This window comes from Thermobia domestica, chromosome 13 (genome assembly GCF_964235325.1).
Source record: "Thermobia domestica chromosome 13, izTheDome1.hap1.1, whole genome shotgun sequence".
Lineage (NCBI taxonomy): Eukaryota > Metazoa > Arthropoda > Insecta > Zygentoma > Lepismatidae > Thermobia > Thermobia domestica.
The window spans coordinates 199,063,932-199,082,142 of NC_137466.1; the positions used below are offsets into that span (position 1 = coordinate 199,063,932).

General features: G+C 36.4%; 1 protein-coding gene across 2 annotated transcripts in view; it reads left to right on the forward strand.

Annotated features, from left to right (window-relative positions):
* The window catches only part of LOC145668942 (S1 RNA-binding domain-containing protein 1), a 58,177-nt gene that overhangs the window by 12,004 nt on the left and 27,962 nt on the right, over positions 1 to 18,211 (forward strand). For both annotated transcript variants that reach the window (XM_081737225.1, XM_081737226.1), the window contains exons 4-6: positions 1,426 to 1,631; positions 5,740 to 5,857; positions 8,140 to 8,375. In XM_081737225.1, the coding sequence (XP_081593351.1) occupies positions 1,426 to 1,631; positions 5,740 to 5,857; positions 8,140 to 8,375 (560 nt within the window). The remainder of the gene's footprint in view (positions 1 to 1,425; positions 1,632 to 5,739; positions 5,858 to 8,139; positions 8,376 to 18,211) is intronic.

An 18,211-nucleotide genomic window follows, 5' to 3' on the forward strand; every position in this document is an offset into this window, starting at 1 on the left:
GGGATTTAGGAACCCAGACACAGTCAGTGTTGGACAGAGAAAATGTGGTTGCTGGACCGGAACATCCCGGGTCCGATTCCCAATGATAGAGCATTGAACGCATTGCGGTGGTTCGGATTGCACCTTTAAAAATAGTCCACGTTTCATACAGCCTCGATACTCAGAAAAGACGCTAAACTTCAATGAACAAGTCAACAAACTAACGGTAGTGGTAAAGGCATGTCCTTCGCTCAGTTGGTTGGTTGGATTGGAATGTAGGGACTTTTTCAGCATTGATGCCATATGAGACGTGGAGCTATAGTTCTTCATTTTCTGTCATTATCTTTATTCCACCAGTTCTGCTCTTATCACCTGCCTTTTAGCTTACGAGTCACAGACGTGAGCCATTAACTTAAAAAAAAAAAAAAAAAAAAAAAAAAAAAAATCATGAACTATTCATGTTTTCTCTTTGCAATCGAGAAGTCCTAATTCGAATTTCGCGGACGACCATCCGGATCGAATTTTCTTGAGGGTAGTACTCAGTACCATTAGGTGAATATGTGGATAAGATTTTTAACGTCAATATTCTCTGACTGTAACGTCTGTATTCTCCAGATTGACTCCATTGTGTGGTTAATCGCTAGGTAAATCGTGATCTAGTAACCAGCTGCTCTGGAATTGGGATACAAGTGAATTCCTTCGTTCCTTTCTCATGAAGTAAAGTGAACCGAAAGTGAAGACTTTCTTTGTGGGGAGAGAAATTTCTAAATGGGTGGTCTGCACAAACCACGGGTCCGATAGTGCACATGAAGCCTCATCTACACCCTCATCCCTTCCGTTTTCCTGGCTTTAACGAGTTTTCTCAAATGGGTTAGACTCTGCTCATTACGATCACATCGTAGGATTCGGTACCTTAAGGATACCAGGGCGCCTCCTGGTGCAGGTAGGTATATTTAAACTTGCTTTAAACGCTCCGGCACCAACGTTGGAGACACTGGTAGACTCCCGTTTACAGGTGAGTTTCATCTGCCAATAGGTATAACTGAAACACGGGCTTCCGTCCGTCTTCACACTTATAGGCGTATATCAATATTTTTCTTGGGAAGGTTTTGAGTATTGCATGACAGTATTAAATGAAGCACATTATTGCCAGTCCTTGCAATCACAAGCAGATTAAAGTGGTAAGAAGCGGGCCTGTAAAGTGAAGTATATACTTTTTTTTTTTTTTTTTTAACCATGGGAAGAAAATACTAAATGTAATGTTTGTATTGCAAGTGGCCATCTCTAAACACTTTTTTTTTTTTTTTCTTAATAAGACAGTTCTACTTCCTGTGGAATATCGGAATATCTAGTCGATATTCATAGATTTTTAATTGAGTACAGAAAAGTATTCTTTGCCTTCTTTTCGTAATCGCTGTTGCGTCTTATATACATTTTTCTTCGCAGGTGAATATTAAAATTGAAATGGAATGGAGTGACGCAGAGGTGCTTGCTGATAACCAAAATGTTGAAGTATGGGTCTCGAGAAATGTGATTAAACTTTTCGATGAAGATAACACCATTCCTTTTATTGCTCGTTACCGCAAGGAGATGACGAACGGGATGTTGCCGGAAAAACTGAGAGAGTTCAAAGAAGCTTACGAAATGTTAAAGTAAGTGAAATGTTTTTTTACTTTTTTTCATGAATATGTAATTTTAATAAACTAAAATGGACACGTAATCTTGCTTTAATTTTCTCTTTAGTTTGACATACTGATATTAATTTTTAAAAAATGCTATAAGAGTCATGTAAAAAGTAAAATATGAAGTACATATGTGAGTCTACGCAGGTACTTGGGACTCAATATTTCAATGATAAAATTTTCACCTCTGGTGCGAACAATTCCTAGTGCAGACTCAGCCACGCGAATTTCTCATGGCACGAGTTTTCTGTCGTTCTGATTCAGACATCTATTTCGTTATCATTTACATACATTCCTCATCCGTGTGAGAGCTTACAAGTCATAGGTGTGGGACATTAAACTAAATATGTTACTTCAAAAGAGAACTGTTGGAGTATAGAGTGCCTTCAGTTGTGTTGATTAAATGTTTCCAGTTACATGAGTAAAAGTAGCAGCATCTCAAATAGAAGTATTAGTTATTCCCTATAATGCTTGCCTTGTATCTCAAGTTTGGTGGATATACTAAGGCTGTTTCAATGAGCTTAACACTTTCTTCGGTAACTTCTAAAATTGCTAAACTGAACACATTGTGGACTCTTCCGCCTTAGAATAATTAGTGAAACATTAATTCTCGGCAGGTTAAAAAAACAATGCTTTTCTCTTTGAAAACTCGTGTGTTGTACTGTTAATAAGACTATTCGTGGATTGTGTTTAAATCTTCTTCTGAATTAAGAAAATATCTAAATTCCAGAAAAGTATTGACCACTTTTATTTCTATAATACACACCTGTCTCTCATATTACACGACTAATTCATTTCGAGAAATTATTGCTTAACACGAAAATGCGTAAAGTGAACCGTACAGAGTGACTGCAGAATTACTGTTCGGTTTTCTAATTTTTTCTTTCTTTCTTTCCTTTAATTGCGTTCTAGCGAAAACACATAAAACGAGGGATACACCTAAATGTAATTATAAATTCCGAAGTTATCTTTGTACATTGAAGAGAATGAAACTTTTCCATCTTTAAAAGAAAGAAAAAAGCAAAACTCTCCTTCATGCTTATACAGGGTGGTAGGTAACCACCGACAAACTTTGGGAGGCGATTTCTTATACGAAATGAAAGAAAGAAAGTTCTAATAAACATGGGTCGGAAAACGTCTTCTTTCAGAGTTATGACCTACCGAAAATTCGAAATATCACATTTCAGAATATCCTGGCTTAGAAACTATAGAGCCTATCCCAAGCGGTTTAAGTAATTACACAGGAACTGGTATACGCTCTATCTAAATATCGATGTTTCAGAATTCACCGGAACCGGCGAAACGAACGCACCACTGGTACTTAAAGGAGTATTCCTATACTTCAACTTCCTTTTTACAGTTCCTTTCACTGATAACAGAGGATGGTAAAACATGGATATTTAGATAGAGAACATACTAGTTCCTGTGTAATTCCTTAAACCGCTTGGGTTAGGTCCTATAGTTTCTAAGTTAGGGAGTTTTGAAAAATGATTTTTCAAATTTTCAATGGATCATATCTCTGAAAGGAGGCATTTTTCGGCCCATGTTTATTAGAACTTTTTTCTTTCATTTCGTATGAGGAATCGCCTCCCAAAGTTTGTCGGTGGAGTTACCTACCACCCTATATAAGTAGATGTGCAGTTTTCCAGGAATTCATTTCAATTTCTACGCATAGGTTGACAAAATTTACAAACTCAGTATTAATGTTAATCGGTATATCATACTTATTCTAAGAAAATATTTTTGTTGAAGTATGGAAAGCGAGCAACGGTTTTCTGAAATTTCGTATTTACTTTACTCATAGGAAGGTTTAAAACAAAAACCAGTATTACTTTTATTAACAGTACAAAATACTAATAGCCAAAAAATAACAACATTGTTTTTAAAGTGTGGAAAATTCATGTTTAACCCTTTGGGGGATCCAATGGTACAATTTGTACCATACGGGTGTTTCTTGGTACAATGCGTTATAACTCTCCTATTTGAGTTTTTTCGTCCGTTTTTATTTATTTTTTCCCCCAAGTCCAGAGGCATTGTAGAAGATCTTACGTATGGTTTTACACCTTCCTGCGTCGAGACATAGGAGGTGATGACGTCATAATTGTAAAATATATATTTTCATTTATTAAACCTATAATTCATTATTTTTTGGCGGGCTTATTTTTGCACGTAGAAGATTGAAATTTTGCACAAACATTTAGTCCACCGAGTAGTATTTACCAGATTTTTTTCAGATTTCTGCGTTAAAACAGGGGGAGGGGGATCCAGAGGGGCAAAAATTTGCAAAAAGGGAAATTTTTACCCAAAAAATCCCTTTCTTCGGGATTTCCCCGCCTTAGATACATGATGGAGACACGTGAGTCATAAGGTCTGAAAGGCAGTTTTATTCTGAAGAGAATTGTGGGCGAAACATGGCCCTAGGGTAATTAGGGATGTCTCAGGGAATTTTTACAAAATATCCTTCTGCATACGGGAATATGGTACATTGTCGGTATATATATATATATATATATATATATATATATATATATATATATATATATATATATATATATATATTTTTTTGGCGGGCTTACTTTTGCACCTAGAAGATTGAAATTGTGCATAAACATTCAGGTTACCTAGTAGTATTTATTAGATTTTTTTCAGATCTCTGCGTTAAAACAGGGGGGTCCAGAGGGGCTAAAAGTTGAAAAAAGGGATATTTAGACAAAAAATCCCTCTGTTCGGGATTTTCCCGCCTTAGATACATGATAGAGACACGTGAATCATATCGTCTGAAAGGCAGTTCTTTTCTGAAGAGAATGATTGGCGGATTATAGTCCTAGGGTAATTAGGGATGTGTCAGGGAATTTTTATCCAAATATACTTCTGTACAGGGGAATATGGGACATTGTCGGTATATATATTTTTTGGTGGGCTTATTTTTGCACCTAGAAGATTGAAATTGTGCATAAACATTCATTCCACCGAGTAGTAATTAACAGATTTTTTTTCAGATTTATGCGTTAAAACAGGGCGGGGGGGGGGGGGGAGTCCAGAGGGGTTAAAGTTGAAAAAAGGATATTTAGACCCAAAAATCCCTTTTTTCGGGATTTTCCCGCCTTAGATACATGATGGAGACATGTGAATGGTACCGCCTGAAAGGCAGTTCTATTCTGAAGAGAATGATTGGCGGATTATAGTCCTAGGGTAAATAGAGATGTCTCAGGAAATTTTTGTGTCTTGCGGTAATTTGGGGCATTGTGAGAATTCTTGATAAAATTTCTCCCGCCCTTAGTATTCATGATAGAAACTTGAAATTTGGTACACACATTCAGCATACCAAGTGCTATTTATCAGATATTTTGTAATTTCTCTACGTTCACACAGGGCCGTTCCAGAGGGGCCCAAAATGCAAAAAAAAAAAAAAAAAAAAAAAAAAAAAAAAATCCCTCCGAAATTTTCCTTTTGACATCATTTTCCCCTCTCCTGGTATATGGTATGAGCATGCAAGTGGTACCATTTGAAAGACAGCTCTATTCTGAAGAGAATGAGATATGAACCATGATCCTAGGATAAATAGTGACGATGCAGTAGCTGCTTGCCAAAGTCTAAAAATTACCCCAAAAACCCCGGATCCCGTAAGGGTTAAATATTATCCTAAGGCAGTTACATAGGATGGTGGAAGCTACTGTGTGTCCAGTTTAGCAGTTTTAGAAATTACTGAAGAAAGTGACAGAGCACACTGAAACAGTCTAAGTAAAGGACGAAACCATTATGTTTATTCTAACATGTCTGTCAGGAAATACGAGTTAGTGTTTGTCCATTATCTCCAGTATTTCCCGGTATAAGTCGAAGAATTTTGAAAGTAACTTTTTTAAAAAGTAATTATATACACTATATAAATATAAAAATAGCCAAACATTACTAAATTAATTGATACATACGCTAATGGTAAATGCTTTTCTTACTTAAAACTCAAATCAAAAGAAGCAAACGTAAGTGAGAATTTATTCATCTATTAAAAAATAATGTCGCACGTTTTTCTTTCTGTCACTATACTGTATTAATTCTTCTGTGCTTGACTTGATTCTAGAAATGTGAAACGCAAGGCTGGAAGCATAATGAAGAGTATTGAGAAACAAGGGAAATTAACTCCTCTTGTAAAACATGCAATTCTTTGTGCAAGGACTCTGAGTGAATTGGATCATATAGTAAGTATATGGAATGAAAATGAAAATATAGAGTTCCTTTAAGTTTAGCTACACACACATAAGAATACTAATAGATTGTGCTAAATTTGTAAAGAACTTAGTGTTCTCTTCTAAATTTTATTTCTTACAATTTCATACTCGTAATCTGTCTCTTCCATGAGATCCATTAAGAACGAGTCTAAATTGTGTTATGGTTGCACTATACTGCTTCGATAAGCAGTGTCACCTTCATCGGTAGTTCAGAGTAACTCAGAAGTAATTCTGGTGTCTCCTCAGAATGACACCATACACTGATGGTGTGTGCTCAATTGAGGAAAGGTGAGATTAAAATCGTTGCTAATGCAAATCCCGTGTACTCGAATAACTTTGTTTCAACAATTTTTTCTTCTTGTATTCTGAAAAGAGACACGAGTTACATACGTATTACCCTGAAGTACCACGTAGGCGGTAGTGTTTGGCGAAATGGTATAGTACAATTTAGACCGCAGCAAATAATAATAATAATAATAATAATAATAATAATAATAATAATAATAATAATAATAAGTCAGATTCTAGCTTGCTTACCCTATCGCAGCTAGGTGGATGCACTAACCAGTCAAGAGCAGAGTGGCCAGTTCAGAAAGACATATGCGCATACTGAAAGTTAAGACTAGTTCGATAGGTTGAGAATTACCACGTTGTGCGTTTATGGCTTCATCATGAAGGAAAACATACCGATTAATCTATTTATTGAAATGCTACAATAGCAATTAAAAGCGCCTGAGCTCCAACCCCTAACTTAAGCTTTCAAATCTTTCATTTACGGTTATGTGTGATTTCACGTTTAACAGAAACAAACATTTTAAGTACTTGTACTTTAAATAGTCTAAATTAGTTAACTATATCTTTTTCATAAAGTTTATGATATAAAATTATTGTTCAAAGCCTTTGTATTTTAATAAGCCTTCTCTAAAATCAATGCATGTGAGTTGTGCTTCCATCTTCCGAGTTCTTTTAAACTATGCTTATATGTTTGTGGTCAATCCTTTCGACACTGAGATCTCGGAAACTACAGGCTCTAGAAAGATGACGTTTTCGCTGATCGATTGGAAATTTTGCGTAGATTGTCCAGTTCTAATTGAATATTTAAAAAAAACGGCCATTATTTCTTTATTACATTTAGGGTACACTGGAAGCGTTCAAATTAAAACTAAAGCATCATATCCTATGCGTTCTACATTCCAACACCACAGTATTGTATATCGGGGTTGTATATGTCTCAGGCGTTTGTTCCATGGTCAAATAATAATGAAAAAGGAAGGATAACCATTTCTCGAGTCTTAAGATAAATCTTTACTTTTTGAGTGTTTTGCCCAATGAACACTATATATAACTGACATTATAATTAATTGTATATGTAATGTATTTGCTTATTACATACTGCATGCAAGAAGAAAGAAAACGCTGGTCATACATGAATTAGAAACTCCAACCGGAAGTAGGCTCAAATCTTGCAAACGGTGCGAGATATTGAGAAAAAATAATCGAAAAAATCTCCCCTTTATGATACCCCTTGCCGATTTTTTTTTAAAATCAAGACGTCTTTCACTTGTGTCTGTAAAGGGACATGTACAAATGTTGTGAGGGATGAGAAGGAGATTATGCTCATATGCGAATGATGCGCTGTGTAGAGAGCGCAGATTCAGCTAGTACTTACTCAATGTGATATAACCAATCTGGATTTCTATAATGTCAATGAGCCAATTTTTCACAGACCGTGCTTTGTAATGGGCAATAAATAATAATAATAATAAAAATCAATAAACTTTCTTGTACCGCTTGTAGTCTAGAATGGAACAATAAAGAAAGAAAAAATTTGAAATACATTTGGGACAATGGGATATTTGAATAAAAAAAACTGGGTTAATTGGGAAAAAATAGTGAATGAATTGGAGCTCTACGACATAATTCAAATCATTTCAAAAGATTTATTTGTATTCCTTGTCATAAATTTTGATTTCTAAATAACTTAAGAATGAATTAGATAATTTTAATACAGTTTCCTGAAAATTGAAAAAGAAACGTGATTTTTATTCAAAAATAAAATGAAAACGGGACAGTGTATTCTTAATTGACATATTAATTCAGAAATTTGGTAAAATGAATTCGCCAAAGATTTTTTTTTTTTTTTTTTTTGAAAGTGACTACTGCAATGTAATATAGTTGTAGAAAATAAAATATTTTTGAATTATTAAATCATCCCAATGTTTTATTACATGCTTTGTCCTCTTTAATTTCAGTATGCACCATTCAAACCGAATAGTAAAAGGACTCTTGCCGAACGAGCTCGACAACTGGGCTTGGAACCTCCTGCACTAGCACTACTTAACGGCACGGACCGTGTTTTCACTTATAACCTAGTGCAACCTCAAACCAAAGGGCGCAGCACCAAAGAAGAGGTGGAAAGTGGCATACAGCATATAATGGCTGATGTCATAAGTAAAGACAAGGATGTGTTAGATACTGTTAGAAAGCTGTAAGTTTGATGCCAGGTAAATTTTGTCATTGTTGTTAGTTTATTGATGACGTGAGAAGATTTCAGCGTATTTGCTTATTTTGGAACGCTTTTGAGCGTATGTGCTAACTTTGGAACGCAGATTTTTACCTCCATTTGTCTTCCGTGGTAAGCATTAATTTAGATCCCATTTTTATCCAATATCTTCTTCAACACATGTGTGAGGTAGTCAGCCTTGGGACTTCAGAAAATGGCCAATTAGCAAGTAATAGTAACTTAGGATGAAAAGTTCCTATTCTGACCGTGATGCGTTTACCTGTGCACTTTGGGAACAAGTTATATTTCCACGTGGGCTCCGTTGATTATAACATATTGAGTTCAGTGCTCATGCAACATTCAGATAGTCTCGGAATGAAAACTTTCTTTGTATATGTTGGGACACAGGCCTCCACAGGCTGCATGACCTCACAGACAGGTGAAACTCGGACATCAACTTGGGGAACACGTAATAATTCACGGGACAAGATCTGGAGAGGTAAGGATAGAAACAAAATTCAGAGCCATACTCAAGAGCTCACTTCTGACTATTTGGTTAGCGTACGCGGTTTAGGCGTGGTAGACCCGATCTCGATTCTTAGTGGAAAATCATGTGGTTCGGATCCCACGTTAAACAATAGATCCATGTCTCATATTGCCTCGGTGCTGAATGGGACACAACTCCAAATCAACCAATCAAAGCCACATTCATTCATTGTGTCCATTACAATAATCGAGACGTGACCAGGCGTTTGTCATCGTGAAACAAGACACGTTTCCTCAAATGCCTTGTGTAGAAGTAAAACATAGTATTGTTTAGTCACAGTTTGACCAGTCCTAGCTAAAAAGTCCACCCCTGGAATTCCAAAAGATGAATACCGCCGCATTTCTGGTTGGAAGTGGTCGGACCCACATTTCATCCACAGTTACAAATCTGCTGTAGAAACCTTCAAGATCCGCCTGAAGCAGCTGAAAACTCTATCCGAATGATTGCAGATGTACTTGTTTCTGATAAATAGAGAACAATTTGGGTCTCGACGTCACCTTGTTCATCTCGAAGATTGTACTAAAGATATACTGAATGGATATACCATAGTATTAGATACTGTCTTCGTTTATGAGTTGTCGGTCAGTCATCACCATTCTATGCACCTTTTCACAGTTTCGTTCATAGTGAAGGTGCTTGGGCACCACTGCGAAGGACATCTTCATGGGAGCACTGTGGTTCAATGGTAGAGCATGGGGTTGATACTCGGCCAAGTAAGTTTGTTGTGGACAACATCGTGCCCGTGGGTCTTCTCAGCGTACCGTCGTTTCCTCCCACATTTTTTCCCACCAATTCTTCTATCACCATTCAGTTACTTTAATTATCCGTCTCCCTTAACCTAGAGGGCATAATAGTGGGACAGTAAACCGAAAGATTTAATTTCATTTCCTTTTGCGAAAGTCCATTTCAACTTTCTTCTGACCTCGTTTAAATTCAGCAACTTGACATATAGAGTCTCATGCCTCGAAATACTTACCACGATTTCATATAAAAATTTGACTTTTTCATTGCTAATGTTTAGTTTTAATGCTCTTTTTCCGTGCACACCAGTAGTTCTGTCGCGCCACACCGTTTGGAAATGGCTTATGTACCCCATAGATGGAAGTTAAGTAGAATTTCTTAAGAGTTGGCCATCTTTAATTTGTTATATATTATTAATATACGTATCTATAAGCCTGTAACGCCAATTTTAAATTTACACTTTGTAACGTAGTTGTAATGTAGCCTGGCGCCATCATAACTTCATAAGTTTGCTGCTTTTTTAAATTGAACATTTTGTGTAGCATAAAAGTGACGTTTCGTTATTATTTTCAATAATAAAAGTAACAACTCTGTGTATAATGAAAGTAATGTGCGTATTCTTGATTTGAGTATCATTCCCGAAGATAACTTCTAATCCATTCACGTAACAAAGCTTGGCAAGACTACTGAGCCAGTAGAGCAGGGGTATAGTGGCCAGTTCCTTTTCCGTCTGATGGGATTTCCAAGTATGTATGGGAAAACTGGTATTTGGGGAGCTGGTCAAATAAAGGACACAAATTAAAATTAAGGATTCACAAAACTTGAGTAATTTGACTTCATTACAAGATATTTACTTAATATGCATTTGTTCTCACATAAGGCATTCTTACTTCTTGCAGTGTTCAGAAGCTTAATCTTCGACAAAGGTAAAAAACTGTGTTTTCCATGACTGATATGATCATACATATTTTCTTTGCTTCTGATACATCATTCACAAGACAATACTATTTAAATTTTTCGATGTATGTTTCAACATTTGTCTCATTGGGATTCAAAGGTTCAAAAAAATTATACTTGCAAAAATCCATCCTCGTCGCCATAGGAAGATGTGTTGTAGAGAATTAGAATACAATATGTAGTTGAAAGCGCACGAATAATAGTTATATGTTTTGTATAGATGTATGAACAGAACTTGAATATCGATTTGTTGTTGAAGTCGATGCCTTAGCAATTGAAGTTAAGAGCCCACTTGGTGAATTGTTAGTTACGATAATTGTGTAGTAGACACTTAGTAAATAGATTTATCTATTAATAGTGACATCTGAAAGTAGTGTGAAGTTCTTCCCTTTGAAGGAGTAGGTAGAGCTAGGTTGAATAAATCAGAGTCCGGAGTCGACTCCCTCTACCGGTTTTTATTATAAAAACTCCGCTAATAATACAACAGTATTTACAGAAATACTACAATATAATTTGTACTAATACGAGGTAGGAGAAAGGTAGCCTAAGATCTTGCAGCCTTGAAACAGAATCTCGACAGAGCTCTGTGCAAGTTAGGTAGAGTTGCGTAGGAAACCCCAATGCTCCGAAGCAAGCAGTGAGCGGGTTAAGAGTCACAGAGCCCCAAAATAGGCTAAGGAACTGAGGTTTGGATCCCGACAAAGCTCCGAGCAAGCTAAGTCAAATGGAGGGGAAGCCTAAAGTCTCGCAGCAGACTAGAGACTTTGAGGTTGGGTTTCTCCTAGAGCTCCAGGCAAGCTAGAGGAGGGAAGGCCAGTCACAGACTGGTGACTGTGCGTTGAATCTTCTCCATTATATAGGCGCTTCGAGTGACGGTGGCGCTGCTGCTCCCATGTCGCCATGTGACTTGTAGGTGGTGCTGGTACTTCGTTGTCTGCTTCTTGTAGTAATCCAACGTGAGGTGTGGTACTCCATCGTGAGCACGTGTAATGTTTATAAACACAAGACGTGGTACATTACAGTATATATTTACTAATACAAGGGGTGTAAATAATCCAAGTTTGGACTGTTATCCTATTACATATTATTGGTAGTGTTGGTTTATGAAACCTAATTCCATCCTAGGAACGAATAGAACCCACGTCGAGCACGGCAGAGCTATATGTCGACGGAGAGATACATTTCAACATTACTTAACTAATGTTGACTCAGTAATATTAGTGTTAGTGCTTTTTTTTTCATATGTAATTATTTCTTCCTGCAACAGTTGTTTCTCTTCGATCACTCACGTCTGTTATTGTTGGAACTAGACAAACTTACTGACCGAATGTACTGTAAGTGTACGGTCAACACCAACCATGTTCGGGATGTCTGGGGAATCTGTGACAGGTCATCTAAAGATATAAAATCAACTTCTCTAATTCAAAAAATTAAAAAGTACTTTTGAAGCCTTATAGAGGGAAACCATTCCATAGACTACAAATATGAATCACATTAGATCGAAATGACCAAATACGAGGGGAGTTCGAAAATAAGTTTCGCTAGGCGACTTCGGACAGGAGGGAGGGGGAATCAAGACCAAAAGTAGCTTGTGACATTATAGATCAGACGTATCTTTATTTTTCCACATGAGTACCACGTACATTTGTCATACCTGTCTGTAAGCTTCAAAAATCCTTCCAGGAAAAATTCAGGGCTCTGCATACAGAAGAAACGTCGAACAGCTGCGACTTCAGCATTGCTTCCAAAGCTTTAATCATGTCATCCACCATCCTGACATTTTCGTCTGTAGTGGCCGTGCTTGTCCTTCCAGGTGTCCAGCACTTTCTGCCGCCCCTCACTGAATTGGCGACACCATCTCCGCACCATTTGTTTCGACATCACATCAGGCCCATATACTTCCATGAGGCGGTTATGGATTTCTACTCCCGATACACCACGTGCCCATTCATAGCGGACAATCGTTCGCACTCCCTCCTTTGACCACGAAACCAAAACGCGAATTCTCTCCATAGCTACCAGGCTCAGTCTGAGAGACTCGTATCCGCTTTGCGCAGGCGTTGCGACAGCGCCATCTACAGGATCGCGGGTGAACGATATCCACTTGTGTCTGGGTGTGTTGCGTATGCAACCGCTGTCCTTTTTCCTCCATTGCCGTTCGCTTTTATGGGGAAAACAAGAGGGGAAATTTATTTTCGGACTCCCCCTCGTATATTAATATGGTAAGTTGGTCATCTGATACTTTCCCTTAGTGTCAGCTAGTGTTACTTGGACAATCAGAAGAAAGTAAATACTTAAAATTCTTCTTTTCTAAAATTAAATTCTTTTAATTTTCTGATACTTTAGCACTACATTTTTTGTATTCTAATTCTCTGTGATACTGTAAAATAATTCTTGTTTGTTATTGTTATTGTTAGCGTAATTCTTAAAATATATATTAATATTACGATATTAAGGCGTGTAAAGTAGAATGATAAAAATAAGTAATTCGGACTATTCTGGGTGTAATACCTTTAATTGGTTGATTGATTTAGAGTGAAACATTCCGTTCAGCACCGAGGCTATATGAGGCATATTCCTTCAACTTAAGAGTCAGTCTACCAGAGATAGTTTTTTAATTCTCCGATTTTTCCGTCAATAGATGGCTCTGAATGTCGTCTCTTTTCACCAATATGTTTTGCAAGAAAAAGAAAAGAATGTTTCTTGTCATCCGTTTCTAACCCCTCCCTCTCCCAGACTTTACAACAGGGCATGTGTTTCAATAGGGGTGAAACTGGTCATGGGTGAGGTTGTTCGTGTGTTTATAAACTTCCTCATGTTCAACTAGTCTAATTCTTCGTCACAGGATGGTTCAGAATTTTTACTTTTTTTTTTTGCAACGATCTCCTTTGTAAGAAAATAAAAACAAGAAAACCAGAACTATTTATTGCCATTCGTTCACACTCTCAGCAAGAGGGAGTGGAAATGGTGTGCGGTCATTTCTTCGATCTTCTATCTACCGGTTTGGAGATACGTTTAGCAGAAAGAAAAGCAGCCAGTGGAAAAGTGCTTCTTGGGTCATTCGTTTCTTTTCTATTTCTAATTTTATCTCTATCGCAAGTCACAACCGGACAAAGAAAACTTTCATTTTATTTTGTCCAATAAACAACATTTAAAAAACTGGCGCCGGTGCACGTGCACAGGGTTGCACTTCCGTAAATTCAGTCCTAATATACTGAAAATAGTAAAATCTATTTGCAAAATCTAAATTGCGTGTGCTATCAATGAAGTTTCTTACAACAAGAAATTTTAAAAAAATAAAATTGGAGAGAGTTTGGGAAAAGGCTTTCATACAATTTTCCTCAGTAGAGTAGAAATGCTTAGTTGTAATTCTGTATATGTTGTAAATTAATGTACTAATCCATCAAAATATACTTTAAATTCAGAAAAACTATCTAGTTCCCTGGGGTAACTGTTGCTCAACATTTTTACGGGCTTGCAACCGTCAGCATGAATATCCTGGCTGCTTTTCCAGGTACCCTTCAAAATGCAATAGACACATGCAACAAATAAATACAAAACTTCAATTATTCAACCTTACAAACTACTTGACCCCTAAAATGATGCATGCAAGACTACTTTACATAACATGCTTAATTTGCTTGAAATGTAATTTTTTATTCAATAGAACTGGTAGAATTATTGAGTACGTGATCCCCAGTTTAAAGTGGAATGCATAAAACTACTTATTTATATTCATATCGGGACTCGAATATCGAAACTAAGTGTTAATTCTCTGTTCACCTGGTAGAAATGTAGCATGCTTCATGATGTATTACAGATATTATTCGGCTATTTATTTAATGTGTTCACAGTTAGTGAAATCAACTCCGCTTGAAACATTAGAATATTTTATCATGTAACCTAACATGCTTTGCAACTCATTTTTTATTATCACGAGATTTACTTAAGTTTACTTAAATTCATTTATTTGGGGTTAACAAAATCGAAATAATAATAATAATAATAATAATAAGCAAAAATGAAAGAAAATATTCCATGCATTACAGACCAACAAATGAAATTTAAACGTAATTATACAAGTTTCAAAGTAGAAATGTTAATTTAAATATACAGTGTAATCTATTTGAATATATACAGTTAGTTGGGCCATTTGAAGATGGTCTCATCACAATTATGTTCAGAATCTCGTTTCTGTTAATGGAGGTTATTACCGTAACACCACTTTGCTCCGTATGGTATTTTCACACAATCTGTTCATTTCTTGGGACAGCTAAATTGCCGTACTCCATTTATTTTCAGATCTTCTATGTGGTGAGCCACACATTCCATCCTCTTCATCATGACAGTCCCAACCACTACCCTTGAAATTCTAATGAAACTTGTACTCTTCCTTTGCTCTTTCTTGCAAGTCCTCAAATATCTGTGACGTATAATCTCCACTTAAGACCCTCTAAAAAAAAAAGAGACACGTTCTCCATAATTCTTCATGATTTGGAAAGGATTATGTATGAACTTATCCTAGGTGTAACAGGTGCCATGAAAATTCATTCGACTACAGTTTCATTTGTCATCCGATTTCCTGTAGGTGTACGTTTTAGACGTAGTTTTTCTTGTGTTTCCAATATATATTTCGGGTCTCGAATAGGCATTGACCTTGAGTGTCGCGGGTCAATGAGTTCAGGTAAAAGACAGTTGAAATAGAATTTTTCTAATTTGGGAAACATTTCGTTCACCCAAAATTCATCGTCTCTTAAAATTTTTTCAAATTTGATTCCAAAAGGTGTCCATATGGCATATATACAGTAGGTTCTTCTCGTAATATGCAACTGCCCTTGCACCTGAAATAATGAGGATGAGACTTCTTGACACCACCGATATTACCTTGCCTGTCAACTTCCCACATAGTGACTCTTTTCGATTTTATGGCTTCATCTGGTGTCATAGTAGAAGCTGAATGAGGGCATTTAATTTCAACTAAGCCGTCATGATCTATTAAGCCGTCTGGACTTGCTGCCAGGAATGACATCTGTTTGTCAATAAAAAGCCCACAGTCGTGGATATTTTTGCCAATGATCGTTTGTAATTTTCTTTTGGCCCTCCACTCATTTTCTCGACCGTATCTCAATGCCTTGTTATCAAAATTGGAATATAAAATGGACTTCACAGCTGATTGGCAGCTGGTTTGGGGTAACATTTTGCAAATACGGCCGAAGTGAGAGGCTGTTAAACGTCTCTTCCTTTCCACAATCCACTCTACACTTTCGGATTGACCTACTGTTCTCTGTTCTAGTTCTCTCAGTTCCTCTGGAGACTTTATTAGCCTCTGCAGAAATCCTATCTTTTCCCTCTCGAATTCATTTTCTGAAAGGTCTGGTTTCTGGGCACTGGGTCCATAATCCTTGTCTCCATTAGTGCTTCCTTTAAACGGAATGGAACATCGACATGTTCGTTTCGTAGATCGTCTATCATTTGCACCTTGTACCTTTCGTTTCCTTTTTTGTTCCAGATATTTTGTGTACTTGCCTGGACTTGATTTGTACATGTGCTTGTGCAGTTTGTACATAGGTGCTCCAGTGTTAAAACGCACAACAGCTCCAGCACATAGGATTCCTGCATAGGATTTTCCAATCGCGAAATTAACACGTTTACCTCCAATGAATTTCGCCACAACGGAGTTATAATGTTCGACTAAATCGCTACTAATGTCGTAAATTAAACTTCGAGAGTGCAAACTCAATCGTCTAACAACGTGATTTATTTTGTCAAGAAGTCCAGAGCTTTCAAGATATGGAATGAGATTTTCTTCTTTTCCATCATTGCTACAAAAATATTTTCCGCAGTTCGTATGGTAACCAAAAATATGAAATGTTGAATTCAAAATATCTTTTCTTAAAAGTTATATTTTTTCTGTAAGTGAACGATCTTCATTTTTTCGAAATTCAACAGCTTTTACAACACCTCTTCTAAATCTAAGTACATTTGCTTTTTCGCAAACGAATTGTATTCCTCCCATCACTTGTAGTTGCAATTTCTCTCAATTTACTACAAAAAATCCTTAGAAGGTGGTTTCTGCATTCAATCTTTTCTACCGTTAAATTTTTGTAAGGTTTAGCATCCAAAATTTTTATTTTTGTACACACTACTATCTCCATCAGCTATAAGTTTGTTGAATCGCACACCATACATCTCTTCACTCTTACAGAAACCGTCGACTATTATCGACGCTTCCATTCCACATGAGCTCTGTCCAGCTGGCCAATTTCTTGAACATGCATGTTGCTTGGGTTGGACGTTATGTGATATCGCTCTTGCGCAAATTATGCAGTACTTATTTTTTATTCCTATGAATAAAACTTTCCCGGTATTGTATCCCACGAGGTGTAATGTATCAATGTGAAATCTTTGAGTTTTACGTCCCACGGTTATGCCGGTTAGGCTAAAGGAGACGGTGATGATGAGTAATGAATGAAATGGTGGAATGAAGAAAGTGGGAGGAAACGGGAGAACCCCGAGAAAACCCACGCACACGGTGTTTGTCCACCACAAAGTTCACTTGGCGGAGGCTGGGATCGAACCCAGGACCCCAAGCACCAAAGGTGAACGCTCTACCACTGAGCCACCGCGGCCCGCGTGTAGTGTATCAATGTGGCAAATAGGTAAGTACAAAATGCAATATCACACACTTTTATCTTGTAATAGGAAGATTCCGAGTTCGATCCTCAGTTCAGCCTTTCTGAAGTATTATCTCCTTACCTACAGTTACGTTAATACTATAGTCTTGTATTTTATTACTACAATAATACACTATTTTAGATTTCATAATACGTTTTAAATTTTTTATTATATACATTTGTTCAAAATGCAACACATTTTTCGTAACACCAGTGCATTTTTTAAATTACTATTTTTGCATTTTAATTCTTGACGTAAAAGAAAAGCAAGTAAATACCGTACTTGGACTCAGGAAGATCACACTTTCCTGAGAACATTGATATGCAACATGCCTATGTTTCTTTCATAGTAGTGTGTTACTAGGCTGTTTTAAATAAAAAAGACACTTTTTTTTTTTTTTTTTTTGCACAACCTTTTAGTTAAACACAATAAATTGTTGAACCAACCTAAACTACCTACAGTGATAAACTTGTCTTACTGAAGGCCAACAGAACCAATAAAAAAGAAATTGTGTTTGCAATATGCTTTTATAAACGGTAGTTTTTCAAGCAATACAAGGGAAATTTTGGCAAATGCCAATACACACATAAGCTCTTGAGACTTCTTTAAGACACTAAAACATGCCCTACAAAATTTTATGAAATTTATGTATGTATCAGATCAGTAATTGCCTTACATTAATTTACAAAATTACCTGGTACCATTTTACAAGTGTACATTTACGTTAACTCTTTGAAAAAATATAATATGGTATTGTGATGATAATAATAATAATAATAATAATAATAATAATAATAATAATAATAATAATAATAATAATAATAATAATAATAATATAACACAGTACGATAAGGGCAAAAATTCACATATTAAAATCCTTTGCTGCAAAGTCATATGGAAA